The following is a 22917-nucleotide window of genomic DNA, read 5'->3' on the forward strand; positions in this document are numbered from 1 at the left end:
ATTTCCGCTTTAAATTGATCAAAAAGTACTCAAATCATCTATTCACCCTCTCTAGGTGATCCTTGCTAGTCACCTCAATCTACACCGAGATTAGTGATATTTTAGAGAGAGAGAGAGAGAGAATGTCACAAAATGATCACTTTATTGAAGGCAGGTTACAGAAAAGCGAATGACCTAGTGGACATGGGTGTCGAAAGGAAGGAAAGAAGGAAGGAGGGAGCTATTTACTTATTAGCAAGGTTGAAAGCAAAGGCACTTGGATCCATCCTTACTACAAACCAACCACACCACCCTCTATCCGCGCCCCCAAAAAAATGTGTTGCACGCTTGATCCTGGCAGTTGGGAAAATCATAATCCTTCGCACAGACGCGCCCGTATACCTTCCCATTATCACCTCACCTTCATGCCCCCCACCAAAAATAAAATAAAATAAAGAAATTAGATTGTCCTTTGGTTGGAAACTATACATGTATAAATAATATAATCCTAATAATTTCAGTACATATATCTGAAGGCATATGTATCCGGAAGAGGAAGCTCACTTGTCGCCAAGAATAGAACGGGCACAAAGATTGCTGCCACTTGGAAGTTCTTCATCCTTCTTTTGTTTTTTGTTTTTTTATTGGGAGCTCACAATTTTTTGTGTGTGAGATAGGAATTGGGCGTGAATGGTGTTATTTTATTTACTTAAGCAATGGAGAGTTATACAACCAAGTATTGAAAGATGCTGGACACTTGTGTATCGGGCAGGAAATTCAATGGGGATTACCTTCCCCTTCTCTTTTTCTTGCATAGAATGAACTCTTTTCAACTCCTCCATTGACATTGACACGTTGGGGATTCTCTGTTTAGCACACTCTAATGAGTAGGTTTTACCTCGTACGGTTTTGTGTTACTTCACCTGTCAGGATAGTTCAAATGGTTATGCTGGTCTTTTTCCTAATTTTTCAAGTAATAAACCATTTTCAAGTGGAGATTTCCTTATTTGAGAGGGTTTGCAAAGTGATTTATGGAATAAATGCCGAATCCAAAAGAAAAACCTTTTAAGTAACCCCTTTAAGGACTTTGATTGACGGGGATCGGATGAGGTTTGCTAAAAATAGAGATCTCTTCGTGGATCTTTCCAAGTTTGTGACTTAAGTAAAAGTTTGAGATTTTTTATGATACTGTAAAAATTTTAGGGTAAAATTGGCACTGGACGGTAAAATTGAGATAAGACCTAAAGTTATGGGGTTTTTCATAGGACAAAAAGAGAGAGTTTATGGTAGAATTAGGACGTGACCTAAAGTTGAGGATTTTTTATAAGACAAATAAAAGTTTATGGCAGAATTGGAACTAAACATAAAGTTGAAGGTTTTTTACGAGACAAAAAGTAAAATTGGAACAAAAGCTAAAGTTTGAGGTTTTCTAGGGTATTAGGCCCAGTTTCTATCCTGCACTAGAATTAGCCAAATCCGTGCTAATTATCCACTAGATGAATTGATTAATGATTTATTACAAGTTACCTAATAGGCCCCCACAACTGTTGAGTCATATATACAAAGAGCAGGTAAATCAAAGGGTTTGTCTTACCGGGTCCTTCGCCAGATCATTCGCTCCTGCCTTCCCACGCAAGAGACTCAGCGGTCAAAGTGAGAACAGAATGGCCCGAATGTTAATCATCAGCTCGCTAGGACTCCGCCGAGAAAAATTTGTTCATTAGTCTGACGGATGAAAAGGTTTCCTTCAGGGGGGGTTGGGGTTGGTAGTTTGTTTGTAAAACAAACAATGAGGTGCCTTGTCCCACATCGAAAGGATGTGAGTGCGCACGTGGACGAGATTTTGCACTAATCAACGATCATTTTTTATTTATTTATTAAATTTCGAATTTTTATTTTCTGCCTAATGGTAATTAGGCTCTCTTACAACCTTTGGAAGATTGTGTCTGTTCGGACATAATTTCTTTACATTCGAAAGGTTGTGTTTGTTCAACGTATAAATATTTCAACGTTTTTGTTCATTAAAAAAAAACAACCATTTTTTCCATTTCTTCCAAGAGATATACATCCATCTTTTCTAATTGTTTTCCTAGAGAGACCCTGGAGATATACCGAAATTGCTATTCGGTATTCTCAATCGAGACTTTGTTGTATCCTAGAGGAAATTTGCCGGTGACCATTAGCAACTTCGTGGGGTAAATAATTCCTTAAAGAAAGTGATATCACGCCTCAAAGTCTGATTTCATTGTTCTACCCATTTTTTAAGTCAAGTTTCCAACAATTTTAAGGAATTATTTGGGCAACGATGGAGTCAGACTTTGATTACCTAATCGCATACAAATTGCGTAATCCTTTTCGTTTTCTACACATTCCATGGTGATTTGTGGAGATGGCATGGTTGAGTGTGTGGTTGGTGATGCCAAGTTAGACGTGCCAAGGAGGAGGATGTGGAATTATCTTGTGGAACCAAACCAACGCAAACGAAGAGGTAACGTGAAACGTAATTGGCATCAGAACCTCCGAACGGTATATCACCGAATCCAAATCCAAAGCACAGATCTTGCAAATTTATTTCCCTTCTTCTTCTTCTCTCCGATTCTGGGTCACTTTTGAGAGAGAGAGAGAGATGTTGGAGTCGATTTGTCTGACGATGGTGGACACCGCGGGCAATAACATCGGGAAGGTTCTTCAAAAGAAGAGCACGGCCATTTTGCCCCCTCTCTTTTTCAAGCTCAAGGTTATTAGAGCATATGCTCTCAACAGAGATTGGGCTGTTGGGTTTTCGATGGACATACTTGGAGCATTGCTGATGTCGATAGCTTTATCTCAGGCTCCAGTATCTATTATTCAATCGGTTTCTGGTTGTGGACTAGCTATTCTTTCAGTATTCTCTGATTTTTCTTTGAAGGAAGTCACGAATGCAGTTGACTGGATGACGATCACATTGGCGGGAAATCATATGTGGTTGTGCTGATCTGATCTGATATTCTCATCTCACATGATATTTACCTTGGTCTCAAATGACCATTTCGGCGAGGCCGTGGACTTTTACCGCTCAATGCGAAAGAATGGTTTATTGCCCGATTACTTCACTCTCCCTTTCGTCTTGAAGGCGTGCACAAGGCTTTTGGACTTCAAGCTCGGCTGGAGGATGCACACTCTCGTAGTGAAGATGGGTCCAGATTGCGATGTCTATGTCAAGACCGGTTTGCTCTGCTTTTATACGAAATGCAGATATTTCGAAGATGCGTACAAGGTGTTTGTGGCGATATTCTCGACAAGAATGTGATTTCGTGGACTGCAATGATAACTTGTTATATCGAGTTCGAGAGGTTTGGGGAGGCGGTTGCTATTTTAGAAATACTATGGAATCCGTATACTGTTATCAAATTGAGATTTACCTTTCTCGAGACCACGAAAGGAAGTTTTCTGAGTCTCCTTTTTGTCACTCCATTCGATATGGTGTTCGACAATGGCATCTTTTGGAATGGTAGGGTTCATTGGATTTGTCCAACGGGGGCTTCCCTTTGCTTTGATGTCTAGAAAGAGCAGTTTGGGACAATGCCAAGACTTCCCATTTCAGAGAATCGGGGGAGTAGGAGGTTCAAGATTATTCTGGGTGGTTTGTTAACTATCACGGGGAACTTGATTCTATCACGAGTGCTTTCCCGGAGATGGTGCGCGATTACAGGGATCCTGGCTATATAAATTATTATGTGTTTGTCATGCTCCATCTGGTCAGAGAAGGAAACCATGCATAAGGAGTCAACGTTGTTAGTTCATTTGCCAATTTTTCGAAACCAGATGTCTCCAAGCGGATGAAAGCACTTCTAGAGATCGAGCTAGAAGTAATGAGCCAGGGTGGAAGGTTGGTGATTTTTTGATTGATGATATGTTTATTTTGGAGCCAATATAATTGGAATTATTGAGACTAAGAAGTATATAACTTTCATGTTTAAAATGAAAGATTTGGGTGAAGTAGATACTATCTTAGGTATTAAAGTTAAAAGACATAGTGGGGGTTATTCTTTGTGCCAATGTGATTACATTGAAAAAATGTTAAATGAATTTCAATATCTTGGTTTCAAAGATATGAGTAATCCATTTGATTCCAGTATTAAATTAAATTATAATACTGGTAAAGTTGTGGCACAACTTGAATATGCAAGTGTTATAGGGTCTTTAATGTATGCGATGCATTATATTAGACCTGATATTGCTTATTTCGTGTGTAAGTTGAGTAAATATATTTGTAATCCAAGTATAGAACATTGAAAAGCTATTACCCAAATTTTTTGTTATTATAGAGATCTAAAAATTTGTGACTGCTCTATAATAATTATTCGGTTGTATTAGGAGGATACACCGATACTAATTGGATTACAAGCGTGGGTGATAAACAATCCACTATTAGATGGATTTTCACATTTGATGGTTGTGTTGTTTCTTGGACGAGCAAGAAACAAATGTGTATAACTCACTCAACTATGGAATTTGAATTGTTACTTTAGTAACAACTGAGAAAGAGGCTGAATGGATTACGAATTTGTTGTTGGATATCAAATTATGACCTAGTCTTATGCCTCATATTTCTATCGATTGTGATAGTTAAGCTATTTTGGCAAGAACTTATAATAACACTTATAATGATAAGTCTAGACATATTAGTCTAAGACACAAGTACTTGAGACAATTGATTAAAGATGGTACCGTAACAATTGTCTGCGTGAGGTCAAGCAATAATCTAGCTGATTCCTTGACAAAGGCTTTACCAAGAGACATGGTAAATATGACCTCCCAAGAAACGGGGCTGAAACCCTTTAATTAAAATCACCAGTAATGGTAACCCAACCTTTTTCTAGAACATCACTAATTACAAGGTTTAATGGGTAAGAACAAGTTATTGAATGTGATTGTTTGATATTGACGCTAGCCCAGACATGAGAAGTCAGTATCGTTTGTTACGTTTGTAGGTTGAATTAAATTCTTAATGAAGTATGGTTCAAATGTGTTATTAGTAACATAAACACATGAAAGATACTTCACCTATATGAGCTTAGAAGTGGTGCCGCTTCTTACGAAAGTTGGGGTTGCTTTCTAGAGAGCTCATGAAACAGGTACAAGCATATGGCCATAATAGTGCTGAGTAATATAGAACTTCTCACTGAAACAAGAGGTTATTATATGTGTGGTATGTCCGATTCTATTATTTAAAAGTACAAGTTTAAAGCCGAACTACTTGTCACTTTGATAGAGTTTTGAGATACTTGCACTAAGTAAAGGTTTAACTCAAAAGAGACCTTTATTTATGTATATTAATCTCACAGAAATTTTGGCTGTATATTTTTAACGTTTTATTTCAATTTTGTTTTACAAACAAAGTGGGGGATTGTTGGTAGTTTGTTTGTAAAACAAACAATGAGGTGCCTTGTCCCACATCGAAAGGATGTGAGTGCGCACGTGGACGAGATTTGGCACTAATCAACAATCATTTTTTATTTATTTATTAAATTTCAAATTTTTATTTTCTGCCTAATGGTAATTAGGCTCTCTTACAACCTTTGGAAGATTGTGTCTGTTCGGACATTATTTCTTTACATTCGAAAGGTTGTGTTTGTTCAACGTATAAATATTTCAACATTTTTGTTCATTAAAAAAAAAACAACCATTTTTTCCATTTCTTCCAAGAGATATACAGCCATCTTTTCTAATTGTTTTCCTAGAGAGACCCTGGAGATATACCGAAATTGCTATTCGGTATTCTCAATCGAGACTTTGTTGTATCCTAGAGGAAATTTGCCGGTGACCATTAGCAACTTCGTGGGGCAAATAATTCCTTAAAGAAAGTGATATCACGCCTCAAAGTCTGATTTCATTGTTCTACCCATTTTTGAAGTCAAGTTTCCAACAGGGGGGTTGGGGGCACATGAGTGCACTATCGACTGAAGAAAAACTGCCATTACCGGGCCAGTATCAGCAGTTATTGTATCCCAACATGAGGAGAATTACGTAATGGTGAAGAGAAATTACACGATGGATTCAATCTGCTACATTGCCTTTTCTACCAGGCAACTTTGTTTCTTTACTTAAAGACAAACAAATCCACAGCCCTAGAAAGCAATTCTTCTTCCACGTACTGAAATTTCTAAAAGTGAAGAAAGATTACTCTTTTTTTTTTGATCTGTCATACTCTAACTCTCAATTTACTCTCAGATTTTTATCCTGCCTACTTGTAGGGCGTGCGAGTTGAAATCCACATTTAAAATTAAACGTTCCCATCCCTAATCCTCCCTGAGAAAGTGGAGAATCGAACTCCTCACCTCCCCCTTCTCAAGTAGAAAGAGTGATCATTGGTGTAAACCCCAATTAACTTGCAATTTAAGTGCACCTTTTGAGTGTCATCCAAAATAGCCTCGAGAAAGGCTACATCATGTTCGAGCCTAACATTGTCAGAGTGGACAATATTGGATAAACTATTTGCATCTTCCTGAGTAAGCTCTAGATCAGCCAGCTTTTCCTTCAGCACCTCCATCTCCTTCATAGTGTCGGCTAATTTCTTTTCCATCTCCTGTTTGGACTTTAGAAGGGATGAGAAGCTTTCCTCTGTAGCTTCTTGGTTTGCTAGTACAGCTGCCAACTGTCCTTCCAGTATTCCAAAGCAAAGGCATTTGGATCCATTTTACTTATTATTAGTGAGGGCAATTTGGGAAGAGAAAAAAAGGCTTCAAACATTTGTGGAATGCCGAAAGCCCAAAGCTGGTCCGGACCAGCTTTGGGCTTTCGGCATTCCAAATGCTAGCTTTCAGCTTTTCGGATTCGGAAAGCAGAACCAAACGGTTCAGCATTTTGGGAAGGAGCTTTCGAGGCCAAAAGCCCATTCCCAAAGCTGAACCAAACGGGACCTATGGCTCCAATCTTATCAATGCAAAAGGTGTTGCACGCGTCATCCTGGCAGTTGGGAGAGTCATAATCGTTTGCACAGACGCCCCTGTATACTTCCCCACTATCATCTCGCCTTCATGCCCCAACCAAAAAAATAAAAGTTAGATTTATATATAATACAAATAACATAAAAAAAAGAAGCACACGTATCTGGAAGAGGAAGTTACTCGTCGCTAAGAACAGACGAGCACAAGGATTGCTTCCACTTGGAAGTTCTTCATCCTTCTTTTGTCTTTAGGTTTTTATTGGGAGTTCAAAAAATGTTGCGCGTGAGATGGGAATTGGGCATGAATGGGGTTATTTTATATACTCAAGGAATAGAGAGAGAAATACAGCCAAGTATAGAAAGATGCAACATTCGATACGTATGCTGTTGTGTGTGTGTGTGTTGGGCAGGAAATTCAATTGGGGATTACCTTCCCCAATTTATGACATGCGCATCTTGTTATTTGGGGTATCGAGTTAGTCCATTTACGTTGGTGGTCATGCGGCTTGACCAAAGTCGAAACGGTTATGTTGGCCTCTGTTTCTATTTCTTGGTAATTAACCATTTCCAAGAAAAAAAAAATCGGAACTTTGTGAATACATACTTCGACCCGAGAAAACATTCGAGTACTCCTTTTGGGGCTTTGGCTGGAGACGGATCGGATGAGCTTGTTAGAGATTGGTGTTGTCTGGCTGTACCGCGTGGGATTTTGTTAAAGCTTTTGGAGTCGCAAACAGCACAACATCTTCCAGGTCGAGCAAGGCTTTGCTAGTGCAGTCTCTTATTCATGAATGGCCACAAAAAAACAGAAAGAGATCTCTTCATGGATTCCGCCAGGTCCGATGGCCTCCGATATTTGCCAAGTATCGCCCGCTCACATCTTGCTCCCTGACAGTACAGTGCGGCATTCAGTCATCCATTACTTTGATACGAAGTATTTGTTATCAGATACAACTAAAATGTGATTCTTGCCGACTGCCGCGTGTGCATATGAATAATTTCACATATTCACATAGACATTACAGTTTGTTATTCTGCACTAGGATTGGCTAGATTCACGCTAATTACCCGCTAGATGAATTGATTGACGATGTACTACAAGTTACCTAATAGGCCACTACAACTGTTTGACTCGTATATATACAAAAGAGCATATGTATCACAGGATTTGTCTTACGTGTCCTTCGCCCCATGTTCGTGCACGTTCGCCACTGCCTTCCCAGGCAAGAGACTCAGCGGTCAAAGTGAAGTAAGGGTCAGGCTCGTCTTGATATTGCCGAGAAAAAACTTGTTCATTATTCCAAAGGATCCTGTGCTGCTAAACATGAAAAGGTTTCCTCGGGGTGGGCGCTCTATTTTCCATAGATTGCAACCTCTGCTTGAGATGGAAAACTTCAACCTGCATTGCGAGTGGAAAATGATAAGAACAAGGACACGGCACGAGTGCACTGTCGACTAAAGAAAAACCGCCATTATGGGGCCCGATATCAGCAGTTATTGTAACTCAACATGAGTAGAAGCTAAGCCACATAATGGTGAAGAGGAATTACACCATCGATTCAATCTGCTGCTACATCGCCTTTTCTACCAGGCAATTTTCTTTTCTTTATTTAAAAGCATACAAATCTTAAGCTATCGAGAGCAATTTTTCCTCCACGTATTGAAATTTCTAAAAGTGAAAAAGACTGCTCTTATCAATACAAATTCCGAAATGAATGAGAGCCATACCTGAAGCTGGAAAGTCCTGGCTCTTTCTCCTGCAAGGACTCCTCTAGTTGAGTGCAACTCCTGAGACAAACAATTAAGATGACATCATAAGCGATTTTTTCACAGATGAATACATCCCAATTGACTAGCAATTTATGTGTACCTTTTGAGTGTCATCTAAAACGGCCTTGAGAAAGGCTACGTCATGTTCGAGCCTAACATTGTCAGAGTGGACAATATTGAATAAACTATTTGCTTCTTCCTGAGTAAGCTCTAGATCAGCCAGCTTTTCCTTCAGCAGCTCCGTCTCCTTCATAGTGTCGGCCAATTTCTTCTCCATCTCCTGTTTGGACTTGAGAACGGATGAGAAGCTTTTCTCTGTAGCTTCTTGGTTTGTGGATGCAGCCGCCAACTGTCCTTCCAATATTCCATTTTTTCTGATAAGGGAGGCTATTTTTTTTTCGTAGAACTGGTATATGCTTGAAGTAGAGGGAGGTGCTCCAACTTTACAATTAGTTTCCATGAATACTATATCATCTTTGCTAACCGGAAGGCTCTCATTCCCATTAATGCGGGGACTCAGGTTTTCATCTTCAAATGCCAAAGCTGTCTCTTCCCCAATGCTTTTACATCTATTGGAGTTGGTTTGGACAGTATCAGAATGGTTTTTCATGTGTTCCGCTGCCTGAAACAAACAAAATCATTCACTCATTATTAGTTAAATTCATACTGAGGTAACTGAACCACTTTTAAAGTAAGCAATACCAGGACAATTCAGGTAATGTTGATGACATATTTCCTCAATGTTGACGACATAATTCCTTAATGTTGACAAACAGTCATCAGCAAACAATACTTTTGCAGTCCGCATGATTAGACCTAGTTCCATTCCATTCTATGAGTTTTTCTCACTTAAAGATAAGAGAGAGAGAGAGAGAGAGAGAGAGAGAGAGAGAGAGAGAGAGAGAGAGAGAGAGATGAAAATGATGCACAACAAATATTGCCAGGGGATTAGTCCTGGAAGCCTGTTTAGAACACTTAGATGGACCCTCATCTCTCACTTAGACAACATTGGTATATCCTAGCCCTTCATATACAGTAGATGTACACATTCCAAGCAAATTATAGAGGACACTGTGGAAGGCTATCCCTTTCATGTGCTCACTTGACCACTTTCGGTCATCTTCCCAAGAACTAATAAGATATCAAAATACAAGAGGAGTTGGCTGAAATAGGAAGACTTCCCAAGCTTCTGTTTTTCCAAACCAGTGATTTATTTTCTCCTTCCCTTATCCATCCTTCTTGTTATTAAGGGTGATCCGGGTGCTGTATTGTTGGAGTGGAGATGGTATGACTTCACAAGCACGGCCGGATATATTTAGGTTTTAAGTTGCGAAAATTGCGATGTAAAACAAAAACGACAATTAACCAAAAGGTCATGGCTTTCAGTTCTATGAAAGAACGCAAGAAATAAGCAAAATTGTAACACTTTCAACTTAAGCGATCCAGCGGTAATGCCACTGACCTGTAATGATGAACCTTCATCTTCAAGACGCTTAGCCACCTTTTGAGTCCTGTTATATTCTTCTTCATTGCTAAACTGTTTCCGAAGTGAGACATTGCCAGAAGATGGATTTGGATCAACGAGTATGGACTCCGACAATGACTTCCTGCCTGAACCATGCTGCTCAATGGTAGATGCTAGATTTTGTCGAGCAACTGAATCGACTGAACGCTGTGAAGAACCGTTACTTAGTTGAGTAGCCAGACCTTTAGAAGATGACCGTCTCCCAAACAGGGGTCTAGCGGCTTTTTTGGCAACAGGCCTTCGGTCTATTGGACTCTCATTCTTTTCCACGACTAGTACCTCAACCTGACAGAGTTCAGAAATCAAAATAAGTCCGCCACTAACAGACAAAAAGCAGAAAAAAGCATAGAAATCATTGGAAGAACTGTTGGTTTCAAAACGATTTAAAAATATCCTAACCTGATTTGATGGCTCTTTCTTGGTCCCCCCAAAAGCCACGAGAAAATCTTTTTCCTTGTGCTGTACAAGCACGAGGCTGAACCCCTGGAAGTTATAAAGATTGTAAACAACAGCAGCAGGCAATGTCAACAAGAAAAAGGGTAGTCCTGCCACATGCTAGATATTTTATTGCAAAACAAACAGCATGCTGTACTTGTTCTGTGTTTTGTAAAGTATGAAAAGAGTATTTGGAAATGTGATATGTTGGCATGGCATTGCCAATATACGACAGTGATATCTCCCAGCATTGCAGGGGTACAAACCGTACAATTAGATAAAGAGTTTTTTTTTTTTTTTTGGTCGACCAATTAGATAAGAGTTGAGAAAGAAGAAAAAGCATTCAGTAATATCCTTCAACACAAATCTTGTATGAAGAAACAGCAAAAGGAAACATATAAATCACCTTATTGGTGGCAATGGAAGATGGAGGTGACGCAACAGCTACAGACCACTCCTCTTTTAACACATCAAAGATGAGTGTTTCTAAATGTCCTGGAGAAATTTGTTAAAGACATGGTCAATAGGCAAGATGAGATAATAATTTGACATTCAGGAACACCAGCGAGAACTTCAATCATAAGTCTCTTTCTCCAATCCATTATTTAACCAAACTGATGCATGCTAGATGATTAGAGAGATATATTCAAAAGTTTCCCAATGCCACACTTCTTGAGCATTGTCGTAAGTTGTTACTCAGTAGAGCTAAAAGACAAAACACCAATTTCATAGAACGCGACTCACATGAACAAACAAATATAAGAGAAAATGATGCTTCAAGTCACAAAAGGGGTGGTTCTCAAGTTCTATCATCCTCCAGTTAATACGTTGAGAAGCAATGTGGAGTTAAACGAGTAATCTTCATTTGTTTTTGGGCCTAATCAGAATGGTTATAGTCTATCTGGGCCAAACGTATTACATGACTCAGCCAGTACAGTTTAAAAGTTTAAGAGTATTAGCATAGAGAAAAAAGGTATCTCTAGCCAGGGATGCATACTTTTCTTCCTGTTCCCACCCCCAACGATATACCATTTTGTTCCACACAGAACTCCACAGCAACCAGCTCTTGGTGATGGATGGAAGCCTCGAATCTTGATTCTTGACCAAATCATCTAAACAAAAAGCAGGTCAACCAAAAGCTGGTGACTTTAAATTTCATTTGAAGTAAGACAAGAATGCTGATATAAATTGAGTCTTGGACAATGGTAACTTAAGAGACTGAACACACCGTTTCAAAGTCTAATGAATACAAGTCATTCAATGTTCTGGATTTTGATGATCCTCCAAAAATAAAAAGGTTTTTATCTTCATAAAGAGTAGCAACATGATTGGACCTTTGAGATGGTCCTGAACCCCTGCATGTGTGTGAAATCTGGGTTACGACAAGAATGTGATGAACAGACGAGCAGAAAAAAGAAATCCACCTACGTGCAATGTAAAGGAAGCCATGTCAATGATTTCAGATCAAACATATGTAGATCGTTTAGCTTTCTCCTTTTCGCATCTTCACCCCCGAAGAGGATTAAAACCGAATTTGCCCTGACCACAGAATGACCGCTACGAGAGACCTGCAATGCAAATTGGCTTTATGAATAAAAACTCAGCATCATGGGCCTTCATTACTATATTTGAGGCCCTTTTGACAGGTCAGAAAAAAAAAGGACAGAATAGACTATAAGGTCAGGTAAGTTACACAAGTAAACATTTCCTTACGCAATATGTACATGATTACTATACTAATCGAGGCAACGTAGTTTTAAAAACACTTGTGTATTGCTATTATGATAGTGTTAAACACCCTATGGGAAAATATGAATTTTTGCAAATAAGATGCCATGAAAACAGAAGTGTATGTAATGCACTTTTTAAGTAACACTAAAACTAGTTTGTGCTAGCTAATTAAGAATTCTGATCATGTCATGTCATCTATACTCAGATGGGAGCTCTTTTCAAGGAGAACACAAGCAGGTGACATGCTTTAATTCAAGGATATATTTGAAAACAAATGGAAACAAACAAGTGCAATGAACATGAGCACATGCATTCAGCTGTTGCTGAGGTGATCAATCAAATCACCAACATCATCATCATCATCATCATCATCATCAATGTGTGCAGAATTTAATCGAAGTAGTGTTCATTGATGTAAACAGGTGTACCGGTACATCCCCTTTAGCTTCCATCAGAGACCAGCACTCTGTTTCAGTGTCAAACACCCACACTGTGAAGGACCAGTGCAGTAAATTCAGCACCAGGTGGAAAAAGGAAAAAGCAATACGAGCATGATCAGCGAAAGAAAGATCTTACCTGACAATCTATCAGTCCCTGGTTCAGTTTTCCCTCCAATTAGTAGCGCCTTTTTCCCCCAAGAAACCTAGAAACGGTAAACAAATTTAAAATTTCATTAGCTCCACAGCTTCCAGGGAGATTTTGGACTTGATATGTTTTAGACTTCTGGTGGAGCCAGAAGCTGCTGAATTTTTTACTTGCTAGTACTTCTTCCTAGCCATTTTTGAATTCTCAGTTTGCATGCCTTTTAATGCCATTTCAAAACACAACAGAGAGTTTCTACTCAGACATCCTATCAGAGATTCTTCCCTTATAGAACTGTATCTTGGATATAGTCCCATTATCTCTTTAATGAACTTGGTTAGTTTTCCAATTTTCAATCAATTACCCCTTGGGCAAAAAGCCAAGAAATGTCATGCACCTGTCTCCCATTAATTCTGAAATATCCTTCTATTACCAGCAAGGTTTTTTCTCTTTACAAATCTTATTTGTAAGCTTCCAGATAAAGTAAATAGGCAATCCTTACAAGACATAAACTAATCATATTGAACTGATTCAAATTACACAATGCAAAATAGAAGCGCCAATACTATGTTTGAAAAGAAGGATCGACAGGAGGCAGCATGAGAGCTACTCATACCAGAGAGTGACCTCGACATGCAGGAATTTTTAGAGGGAGACTGCTTGGTGACAGGTAAAGTTTTGAAGAAGCCGTGGCCCACGAAAATCTGTCAAAATTAAGTACCTGAACAGGGAAAAGAGAACCTTTATTGCTCCCTGGAATAATTAGTAGATGGCAAAGTTGCATGAATTATATTGTTATCATCATCCAATGGAGACATAATTCAAAATCAACATGCAATCTTCAAGGAAATAATTTTATACCTGAACATCATCCAGTAGGCCATTTCCAGATTCACCACCTACCACTATCATCTTGTTCTCAATTACTGTCGCTGCGTGCTGCTTGTCAACAAAAAAAGGGGAACATATAAATGGATGTTAGCTCCAGCGTCTGCCCGTAGTCAACAAAGTGCACCATAAAGCTAAGGTTAAAATTCCGTTAGATCTTACATTGAAGCGAGGCATTGGCTTCTCCCCAGCTACTGATAAAACCATCCAATTCTCAGAGCTTCCAGATGTACAGCTACTAATCTCGGGGGTAGAGGAAGGACTCCGCGAATCATTTTCATTGGGACGATCACCAGCAGGCACAGCACCTTCATTCTGTAAATGGGCAAATAAGCTCAGTTTCTTGCAGTCTTCCCTACGAGTTCGTATCTAAAATCAAGCTGGCATCCTCACATTTTGATTGCTTGCGCGTTTTATTTGCCTCATAGGACTTATGGTACCCTGAGTCGAGTCCGAAAGCTGCACCTTCTTGACCCTGTAACGACACGGTCACAACATTACGAGCATAACCGACACACGCAACAACTAATTTCTACTTCGAGTTTCTTCTAGTCTACACCCCACACATATGTTCTCCGGCAACCTAACAGTACATAGTCTCCCTTCCAAAGTTTTTACCACACGCACATGAAGATAACTATGCGGAACCAGATCAGCATTATAGCTCAGACCTTCTACAGTCTACTCCAAGCTACTTCCCAACGTAATCACAAACAAATGAAGCTAATCACGCCGACCCACATCCGCAAAATAACTCAAACCTTCTCACAGCGAACTACCGAGGAATTTTCTAGAGCAAGCAACAGCATTCAACTGCCAAAACAAAATCGAAACAGCGACCACCAAAGCACGAGAAACCGGAAAGCAACGCCCGGACGCGCATTACCTCCCGAGCTTCATCCTTCGGCGCGAGATTCCGAACATTTTTCCTCTCTCCTCCTCAAGAGCTCAAACCCGGCGAGAACCTCTAAAACGAATCTCGACACCGACACGTCAACACTCCAGAAGCCCGAAACTCAAGCCAAGACCAGCATCTGCACGAGAAATCCCTGCCCAAACCAACGCTCTCGGAACCCGAAAGGTAGATGATGCGAGTTCCTCTTCGGGAAAAAAACTTCGTCGACGGCGAGCTGAGCTCACGCTCCCTCAGCGAACGAGCGAGCAACGGCGCGCGGAGGAAGAGATCAGAGAGGAGGCGGCGGCGGCGGCGGCGAAGGAGGACGCGAAGTTCGGATTCAGCATTCTGCTCAGGCGCACGCGCGCCGTGCGGCCGTCGCCGGCGCCGGAGATCGGCGGGCGCGGGCGCCGATGGAGGAAGCCGCACTGCCTCGGTGACGGTGGTGAGAGAGTAGAGTGTGCGTGTGAGCGTGAATGAGAGAGAGAGAGAGAGAGGAACGGACGGGGAGATGGTGCAGATCGCCTTTGGCGTTTGCTGCTTTTCTTATCTTATTATATATTGAATTAGTAAAAAAAAAAAAAAAGGAATAGTTCGAACTTACACGAGCAATTTCTTCGGACGAAAAGTGAAAGGGGAAAATAATAGGAGGCGACTCCCGTCCCTTGCCTCGAGTACTTGCGAGTCTAGTTTTTTTTATAGCTCAATGATTGCTTCAAGAGCTTTTTCAGGGTGCTTGAGATCTTAAGTTATGTTATACGTATCATAATCTTGGGATCGGCTTTAACAATAAGTTCAAATGCTGTTGAAATCCATTTAGATCTCATTAGGATTTGAGCTGCCCCCACCGTTGCTCTCGGGAGTCGCCGGGATCGAAGAGCAACGATACAAAAGAGAGGAGCATCAAGGCGAAGGCAATTTGTAGCAGAACTAACAATGCCGGTCGACCAGCTTGATGAACAAAAAAAAAAAAACTTATGATGTTAGATTCATGTTAGGATATCTGTAATGACGATAAAAAAAAAATTAAAGTCATAATCGAACAAAATGATTGTTAATAATGCCACGTGTCGAATGGATATTGGATATATCGAAATAATTTCTTTAAGTTCTGATAGCAAATTTAGGACATGATATACTGTGGGACTTGAACGATCGACCTCAGATGAATTGAATGTCAACATAATGGCTCTTGCTGTCGATGAATCCCACTCGACTCCCCCCCCCGCCCCCCCCCCCCCCCCCTCCTTCTCCCCACTCATGCTTGATTGAATGTTAATTGTTCAAATCTCCAAGCCCTCGTGTACGTCCAAGCTGCCCGAGCATCAACATCGTGTAAAATCTCCGGCAACCACCGGTCCGGTCACAAATACTAGTCTCGCAGTCGACGTCGAGGTTTGAGGCCCGGCTGACAAAGGCGCGCCTCTAATCATGCGACGAATATGTGTGAGACACAAGGAGAGAACCGACTGTAGCTCCAGACCTAGCCATGAAGGGGCTAACGACTAGCGCTCCGCATTTGGCCACAGGGCCCTTATCCCACACCCATATAAAGATTATATTATCCCAATTATATCCTTTCTTTTAATGCTCGGCCTCCTCTTATTTACCAAAAGTAGTCTGGAAGGGTTAAAAGTGCGTCCCACCTTTTTTATTCAAAGCAATTAATTCTGATCAATTAGGGGGGGGGGGGGGGGGAATGGGAGATGATTCAGATCTAATAACTAGATCGACATTCCTTCACAAGCAAAATTATTAACGAGAGAGAGAGAGAGAGAGAAACTAGTTTGACCTGATATTGCAAAAGATCTTTTTTTTTTCCTTGTTTCTCTGTGTGTGTGTGAGGTGGAGGTGGTGGGGGGGTCCAGTTCGACTTCAAAACGGGGGGCGAAATGTGACCGTTGGATGGGAGGGGGATGGGGGTACGGCCTGGGGGTGGAGGGGGGCAGGAGGACGAAAGGGTCAAGGTCCTGACAAGATTTGCATTAAATTCGTGCGGTTTTGGCGGGCCACGTTCGGGACACACCGCCCGCCTTTTTGGTCTCTTTTTTGTCTCTTCCAGGTTTTCCTTCTTTCTTTTTTCTTTTTTCTTTTCTCTTTTTTCATTATTATTGGCACTCGGGGCCGAGTCGCTGACTCGGCTGACTCACTGGTGGGTCCCAGGATCTCATCAGGATCATCGCCGCCCCCCGCCCACCTTCCCACTCCCCCCCTCCCAACGATGCTCCGGGGACGGTGCGACGCACGCGCGGCCGATGGATGGAGACCGTGGGCTTTGGGATGGGGCTGGATTGGATCTTCTTGAGTGCTCTGAATAAGCACATGAGAGTTCTGATCATATTAGAAGGGAACGTTAGGTTATATAGCACTCGACGAGATCGATATATATATATGATCCGGCGTGGGACGTGAGGTGTCGCAGTTCTGTTTATTATGTCTTGCTCCGCGTATCATTGACGATCGAGACATTTCTCATTAAATAGACCCGGCGGATATTAGATCTGTCAAAATGGGTCATAAACTCAATTCTTAACCCATATATGATGAACTGAGTTGTTACGTGTGTTAATTATTTTTAGAAAATAGGCCATGAATAGGTTTAAATATGGAAGTATTTCAGTACTATTGATCGGATCGGGTCGAGTCGGATATAGGTCACTAGATTGATATTGTATGAAAATGGGTCTATTTGGGTTGGATCATTTTCGACCCAACCGACCCATTTGTCTGGTTTAGGATAAGTGCACTGTTATAATTATTTATTATTTATTTATTTTTGAAAGAGTGAATCCCACAATAATTTATAATTATTTATTATTTATTTTTTATTATCCAAAACAGACCGTTACAGTCACTTAATCATTTCTCTTTTTCTTTAAAACATGGATTTTTCTCATTCTAAACAAGGCTTTGCTCTCGTTTTTCCCCTTTTTTTTTTTTAAGTGGCGCCACTTTGAATTTAGGAACGAACGGTTTAGAAAGCTTCTTTTAGAGGGTTTTTAACTTTATTCAAACCTTTTTTCTACTTGAGTTGTCCTAATTTTGTACACTGCTCGTACGATTGTTGTCGATCTATACGGTCGAGTGAACAAACGTTTATTGACAAACAATCCGAATCTTTTGCTTGCTTGCGAACAGACTCCACAGTGAAGGAACTTATGCTCGCGTTCCCTTGGCATCGGGAGTATAGCCCGCTTGAGTCGACCAATGAACTGCTTGTGTGAACGATTATGGTACAGATCGAAATGGTTTTTGAGCCGGAACCAACGGCGCTAATGGTTATGCTAGAGCACTCGGTAACAATGTTGTCTGAAAATCGGCAAAAGATAAACGGCACGAGATGACAATACCTTTTCTTTCTTGTACTTCAGTTCGACAATTCGATCTTTAGTCTTAATCCGATTTATGTACCGCAAAAATATTGAAGACAGTTGCTCGGAATTATTGCCTCGTAGAAACTAAGATATAGAGAAAGGGTGAGGTGATGCTGCAGCCGAGCAGAAGCGCTGTTTAGACCCGTGATGAGCATCGTCATTGCCCTTATGTATACTCGACGTTAAACAAGGAGAAACTAAGATATAGAGAAAGGGTGAAGTGATGCTGCAGCCGAGCAGAAGCGCTATTTAGACCCGTGATGAGCATCGTCATTGCCCTTATGTATACTCGACGTTAAACAAAATAAACAAACCAAAGAAACCCTAAACCATAATCATAGCCCGATACATCTTCCCCCTTCTCTCTCATCTCCATCGTCATCACTGCCGCGACGGACGACCTCCTCTCTCTATTCCCAAGAACAAGGGGTCAGCGTTCGATGCCATTGGAACTACTCACCAGTGTAATGAAGCTAGCTGGAACTGAGTAGTGTTACAGACGGAGAAATGAGGAGCTTTTAGACAGTGTCGTACTCGGCTTTACGACATCAATTGTTCATACACTTGTTTATGAATCGAGACAACTCTTGTTTAACATCTACGCGGATTTTTTCAATTAGACACACCAAATGTACACATATCACTCCACGTCTTCACTTAAAAGTTTAGGTTTGCCATTTCTTTTCTTCCTGGTTTTAACCAACCGGGGCATAGTCAACAGGAAATGGCCACGACAAAAATCGGTTTCTATCTTTAGCAATTGGTTGTTTCTTTTGGCCATCGAATTTCTCTTTGTGAATACTTTCTTTTGGCCACGAAGACACATGAGATCATTTCACAAGGGAGAGTACAACAATAACTATCCAAAATGTAAGTTCAAACTTGATTTTATTAGCTAGACAGCACTCGTTACAGCAAAACAGAATCTCACAAGTGATGGATATAGGATTATATCATATGAAAGTCAGTACATAGCGACGATAAAGAGTCCGTAACCCAACTAGTAGTGCATTTGATAAGTTATATTATCCTCAAAACTAGTGTGGCTCGAAATCACACTTATTAGTATCCTCCTCGCGGTTTGTTTAAGTCGATCAGACCCACATAGCCCCAGCTTGTATGAGCCTCGGGATCAGGGACCGATTGAGGTGGAGGCTCATGACCTCATTGGTCCCCCCCACCAGTTCGCCGCTGATGAACACGACGGGCACGGTCGGGCTGCGGCCCAGCCTCGAGAGGGCCTGCTCTATCTCCCTCCCCCTAGGCATCTCGTCCAGCTCGTGGACCATCGGGTTGACCCCGAACTCGCGGAAGAGCATCTTGACGGTGTGGCACATGCAGCACGTGCTCTTGCTGAAGATCACCACCGGCCTCTCCGACACCATTCTATTGACCCTATCCATTGGCAGAGAAGCACAAGCTGGCGATGCTCAAACACGCCGACCTACTCGGAATCGATAGTCCTTACTATCTCGACAATGGAAGGTGAAATGCGAAGAGAACTCGACTTCACGAGGATGAATGCGACGCTGCGAATGTATAGGAAAACGGGAGGGACAGAGAAAGAGAGAGAGAGTGAGTTCTTGAGCTCGTGAGAGATGATGATTGAGTTTTGATGAGTTTCCGAGGAGCATCGTGGGCTTATTTATACTGTGTCCGAGGGGGGTGTTGAAGGATTTTTGCATTAGCGTGGCGAGGAAAAAAGGGGTTGATGGATGAGCGAGAATGCGAATGTTTTTTTTCTTTCTAGATGTTGCTATAAATCGCATGATCGTTTTTTACAACGATTTCCATGTTGCGAATAGAGAAATAAAGCAAAGTGCTGCACGATGACGATTCTTTTCTTACGGAAAAGCTATGGGGGGGTGTCCTTTGTACGGCTTCAGATGGAACCCGTCTTTTGTTTTCGTCATATTGCTTGCTTCACAGTGTCTCTCTTCGCTATCTCTTCATTTGTTTGTTTATCATTTCACTGATTTTTTAGGGGTGACAATGATTTTCGGGCTTTTATTTTGTGCGTCTATCCAATCCCGGTGCTGGAACTTATGTATAATCTCTTTTGGAATGGTGCGATATGTCCGATTGATTACATGTATGGTTATATGTATCAACGCAGGTTGATAATCTTTGTTGAAATATAGAAATAAGTGTGTGTTTAATACACACTATATATGACAACGAAGGTTAAAGAGATGAGGAGTATAAGGTTATATGTAGACCGTGATTAAGATATATACTAATAGTGTTTCATATACAACCGTAATACACATGTCTGTAAATTTAATCAGTTAGAGATATCACGAAACTTGGAGGGATTACACATAATCACTAACACCCATAAGCAAGAGTTTAAGCAATATATTTGGCAATGTTTAATTTTCATGACATTCAAATTACTGATCTAGTTTTCATGGAAACCCTTGAATTTTCTCGACTCAAATGAATAATAATTTTTCTTTCTTCCTCTTGTGTTCAATTTTTTTAAGCTTAGTGTAATTTTTCCAAATCTTAATTAACCTTTTGAGGAATAATGAATTGGCAACTTGTCTTTATATTTGGATGTTCCATTCACGAACCATTAGAGTCGTATGTAAGCTTAATATGACAAAAATGGAATGGTAAGATTGAACGCACTGCTAATTAACTTGTTTATCGCCATAATAAAATTCAAAAGATTTTTTTATTACTATTGTTTGAACATCTAGATGAGGAGTTAAAAGAGTACCAATATGCGATTGCAAGTGGCATATATAAAGAGAGATCTCGAGAACAAAAAGGGGTACGTAACAAATCTTTTCTCTAGTACAATTATTATCCATGTTAATGGGGCTTTTCCCTGTGATGTATCTATCTAGGAGGCATCTGCTCAGTCGGAGAAGGGGAAAATGGGATTCATCCAATTGGGACCGAAATGCACAAGATTCTTTTATTCTATTCCTGAAAAAGAATTCGCGAAAAGAAACGTTAGTGAAATGATTTTTCTTTCCTGGGATTTTAAAAAAAATTAGATACTAATATCTATTTCACGAAAAAGAAAAGAATTAATGGCAATCTAATGGCGAGGAGCTCGGTTTTGCCACACCATTCATGGGAAAAAACAGTATTTTTTCCTTAGAAATTACTATACTGGTTTATTCAGATATTTATATTGAGTCAATCTATTTTTATTTTCAACAGATTAATATTAGAGTTTTTATATATTAATTTTTCGTCTTTTTTTTCGCCTATCGAGTGAAGACAGAGAACTTTTTGCAGTTTTGGCTCCTAGCGTCACTAAAAAAAGTAATCCAAATTGAAAGAGGAGATAGATGTCACGAGGTCCCCAATTTTATCTTCTTGTACTTCTATAATTGAATGTGATTTATTTTGCTTTGCTTTCTTTATGCATGGATTTTGACTCCTCAATACGGCATGGCGCGTATATGATCATCGACATATATGAGTCGCGAGAGCTCTAGCCAAGAAAATTGAAGATGTTTGAGATGACTTTTATTTAGGGATAATTGCAGCTCTTTATATCAAATGCCCTTCTCACACGTCCCTCTCTCGACATCCCTGAAATAGTATTCGGTGAGATCATTCCAGGATTGCAATAGCGAGGCACATGAGCTCGGCCTAACCTTGCTATTCACGGTTGTAGAAGCTATGGGAGGTCAGCCTCGAGTTCGCAAGGGCTGAGGCCATGAGTTTCTGTGACAAGCTCGTGAGCCCCAGAAGCTATGAAGCAGAGTCAGGCCATGGTTGCTAAATCAAGGTTGTTCGACCTCATTTTGGCCTTGAGTTGGCACGGCTACGGTCGACCACCGTTGACGGCCTCCGAAGGTGTAACACACGCACGCATAGTGGAGAGGGGGAGACATGGTAGTAGTGTGTTGGATTGAGCAAACCTCTCGGGTTGGGAAATAAAATGATAATTCGGTAAATTATGTGTGGATGAGAGATGCAACTTCAATTCCATTGTAAAAAATGAGGATGGATTGTAGGTTTTGAAATGCGACTATGGTATCTAATACGAAGTAAAATCAAACATAGTTTTTGCAATTTTCCTATAATATAGAATTATGTGAATAAGTTTTGATTTTAATTTGATATTTAACTTTTCACATCTTTATGCATATATAAATGTCAATATTCATACATTTCCAATGTACTCAGAATGCTTTTGCGTTTTCTTTTTTGAAAATAAGGCGACTTGTTTTCTTCTTTTTTTTAATGAAAAAGTGAAAATAGCTTTTGGGTTTTCCAATTTTAAAAAGAATATGTTGTGGGGGTTTTCATATAGGATTTGGGTCATCTAGATTGATTACGATGTAAATTGACATTTAGGACGAACATCATCATATTGAATTCGATAGCCGAGATGCTCGCTCTCTCTCTCTCTCTCAGAAGGATCTTATCCCTAGTTAATGGGATGGTCATGTAAAATGCTTTTTCTCATCCGCCGAGGGAAAGTGATCTTCTAGTACTTCTTAGCAAAGCCAAAAACAAAAAACCAGAAAAGCAAAAGAAAGAAAGATTTACATTTCTTCCACACGTGTCAGATAGATAATGTTCATGAAAGGTCAAGATCACATAGTAATGTATTCTCTCTCCTGAAAAATCACGTGGACGCAAAAAAGATACTTGACTTTTGTTTCCCACTTTTTCATGCGTCGTCGCGAGGTCGAATATTGATTCTTTACATAGATGGGCACAACAGATGTATTTGCCCATATGCTTGTTCTTTCAGGCATGGGGAACTTGTTCTCTAGAACGTCGCTAGTACTTACACGCAATTATGAAATCATGCAAGATAGTACTGTGTTATGAT

The 22917-nt window shown here is 40.4% G+C and overlaps 3 protein-coding genes across 3 annotated transcripts in view; all 3 read right to left on the reverse strand.

Moving 5' to 3' along the window:
- Positions 1-7856: 7856 nt before the first annotated feature.
- Positions 7857-15239, reverse strand: LOC115668021 (acyl-CoA-binding domain-containing protein 6). Its single transcript, XM_056312582.1, has 16 exons — positions 14725-15239; positions 14232-14313; positions 14001-14153; positions 13812-13889; positions 13567-13671; positions 12945-13011; positions 12797-12858; positions 12066-12205; positions 11866-11992; positions 11635-11749; positions 11044-11132; positions 10602-10685; positions 10140-10487; positions 8778-9299; positions 8636-8695; positions 7857-8306 (listed from the first exon to the last, which is right to left on the reverse strand). Exons 1-16 carry the CDS (start codon positions 14760-14762, stop codon positions 8226-8228), a joined length of 2151 nt encoding a protein of 716 aa, XP_056168557.1. The 5' UTR covers positions 14763-15239; the 3' UTR covers positions 7857-8225.
- A 3728-nt stretch (positions 15240-18967) lies between these two features.
- Positions 18968-19762, reverse strand: LOC115682930 (monothiol glutaredoxin-S4-like). The gene has a single exon (XM_030607298.2). The coding sequence runs from the start codon at positions 19508-19510 to the stop codon at positions 19202-19204; it is 309 nt and encodes a 102-aa protein (XP_030463158.1). The 5' UTR covers positions 19511-19762; the 3' UTR covers positions 18968-19201.
- LOC115665869 (monothiol glutaredoxin-S2-like) overlaps positions 18968-22917 on the reverse strand; it is a 39411-nt gene continuing 35461 nt past the window's right edge. The window contains exon 2 of the mRNA XM_056312048.1: positions 18968-19177. The gene's annotated coding sequence lies outside the window, so the exon portion shown is untranslated. The remainder of the gene's footprint in view (positions 19178-22917) is intronic.

Source organism: Syzygium oleosum, unplaced genomic scaffold (assembly GCF_021117445.2).
Source record: "Syzygium oleosum isolate NSW1041296 unplaced genomic scaffold, Sole_v2.1 Sole_v2.06, whole genome shotgun sequence".
Classification (NCBI taxonomy): domain Eukaryota; kingdom Viridiplantae; phylum Streptophyta; class Magnoliopsida; order Myrtales; family Myrtaceae; genus Syzygium; species Syzygium oleosum.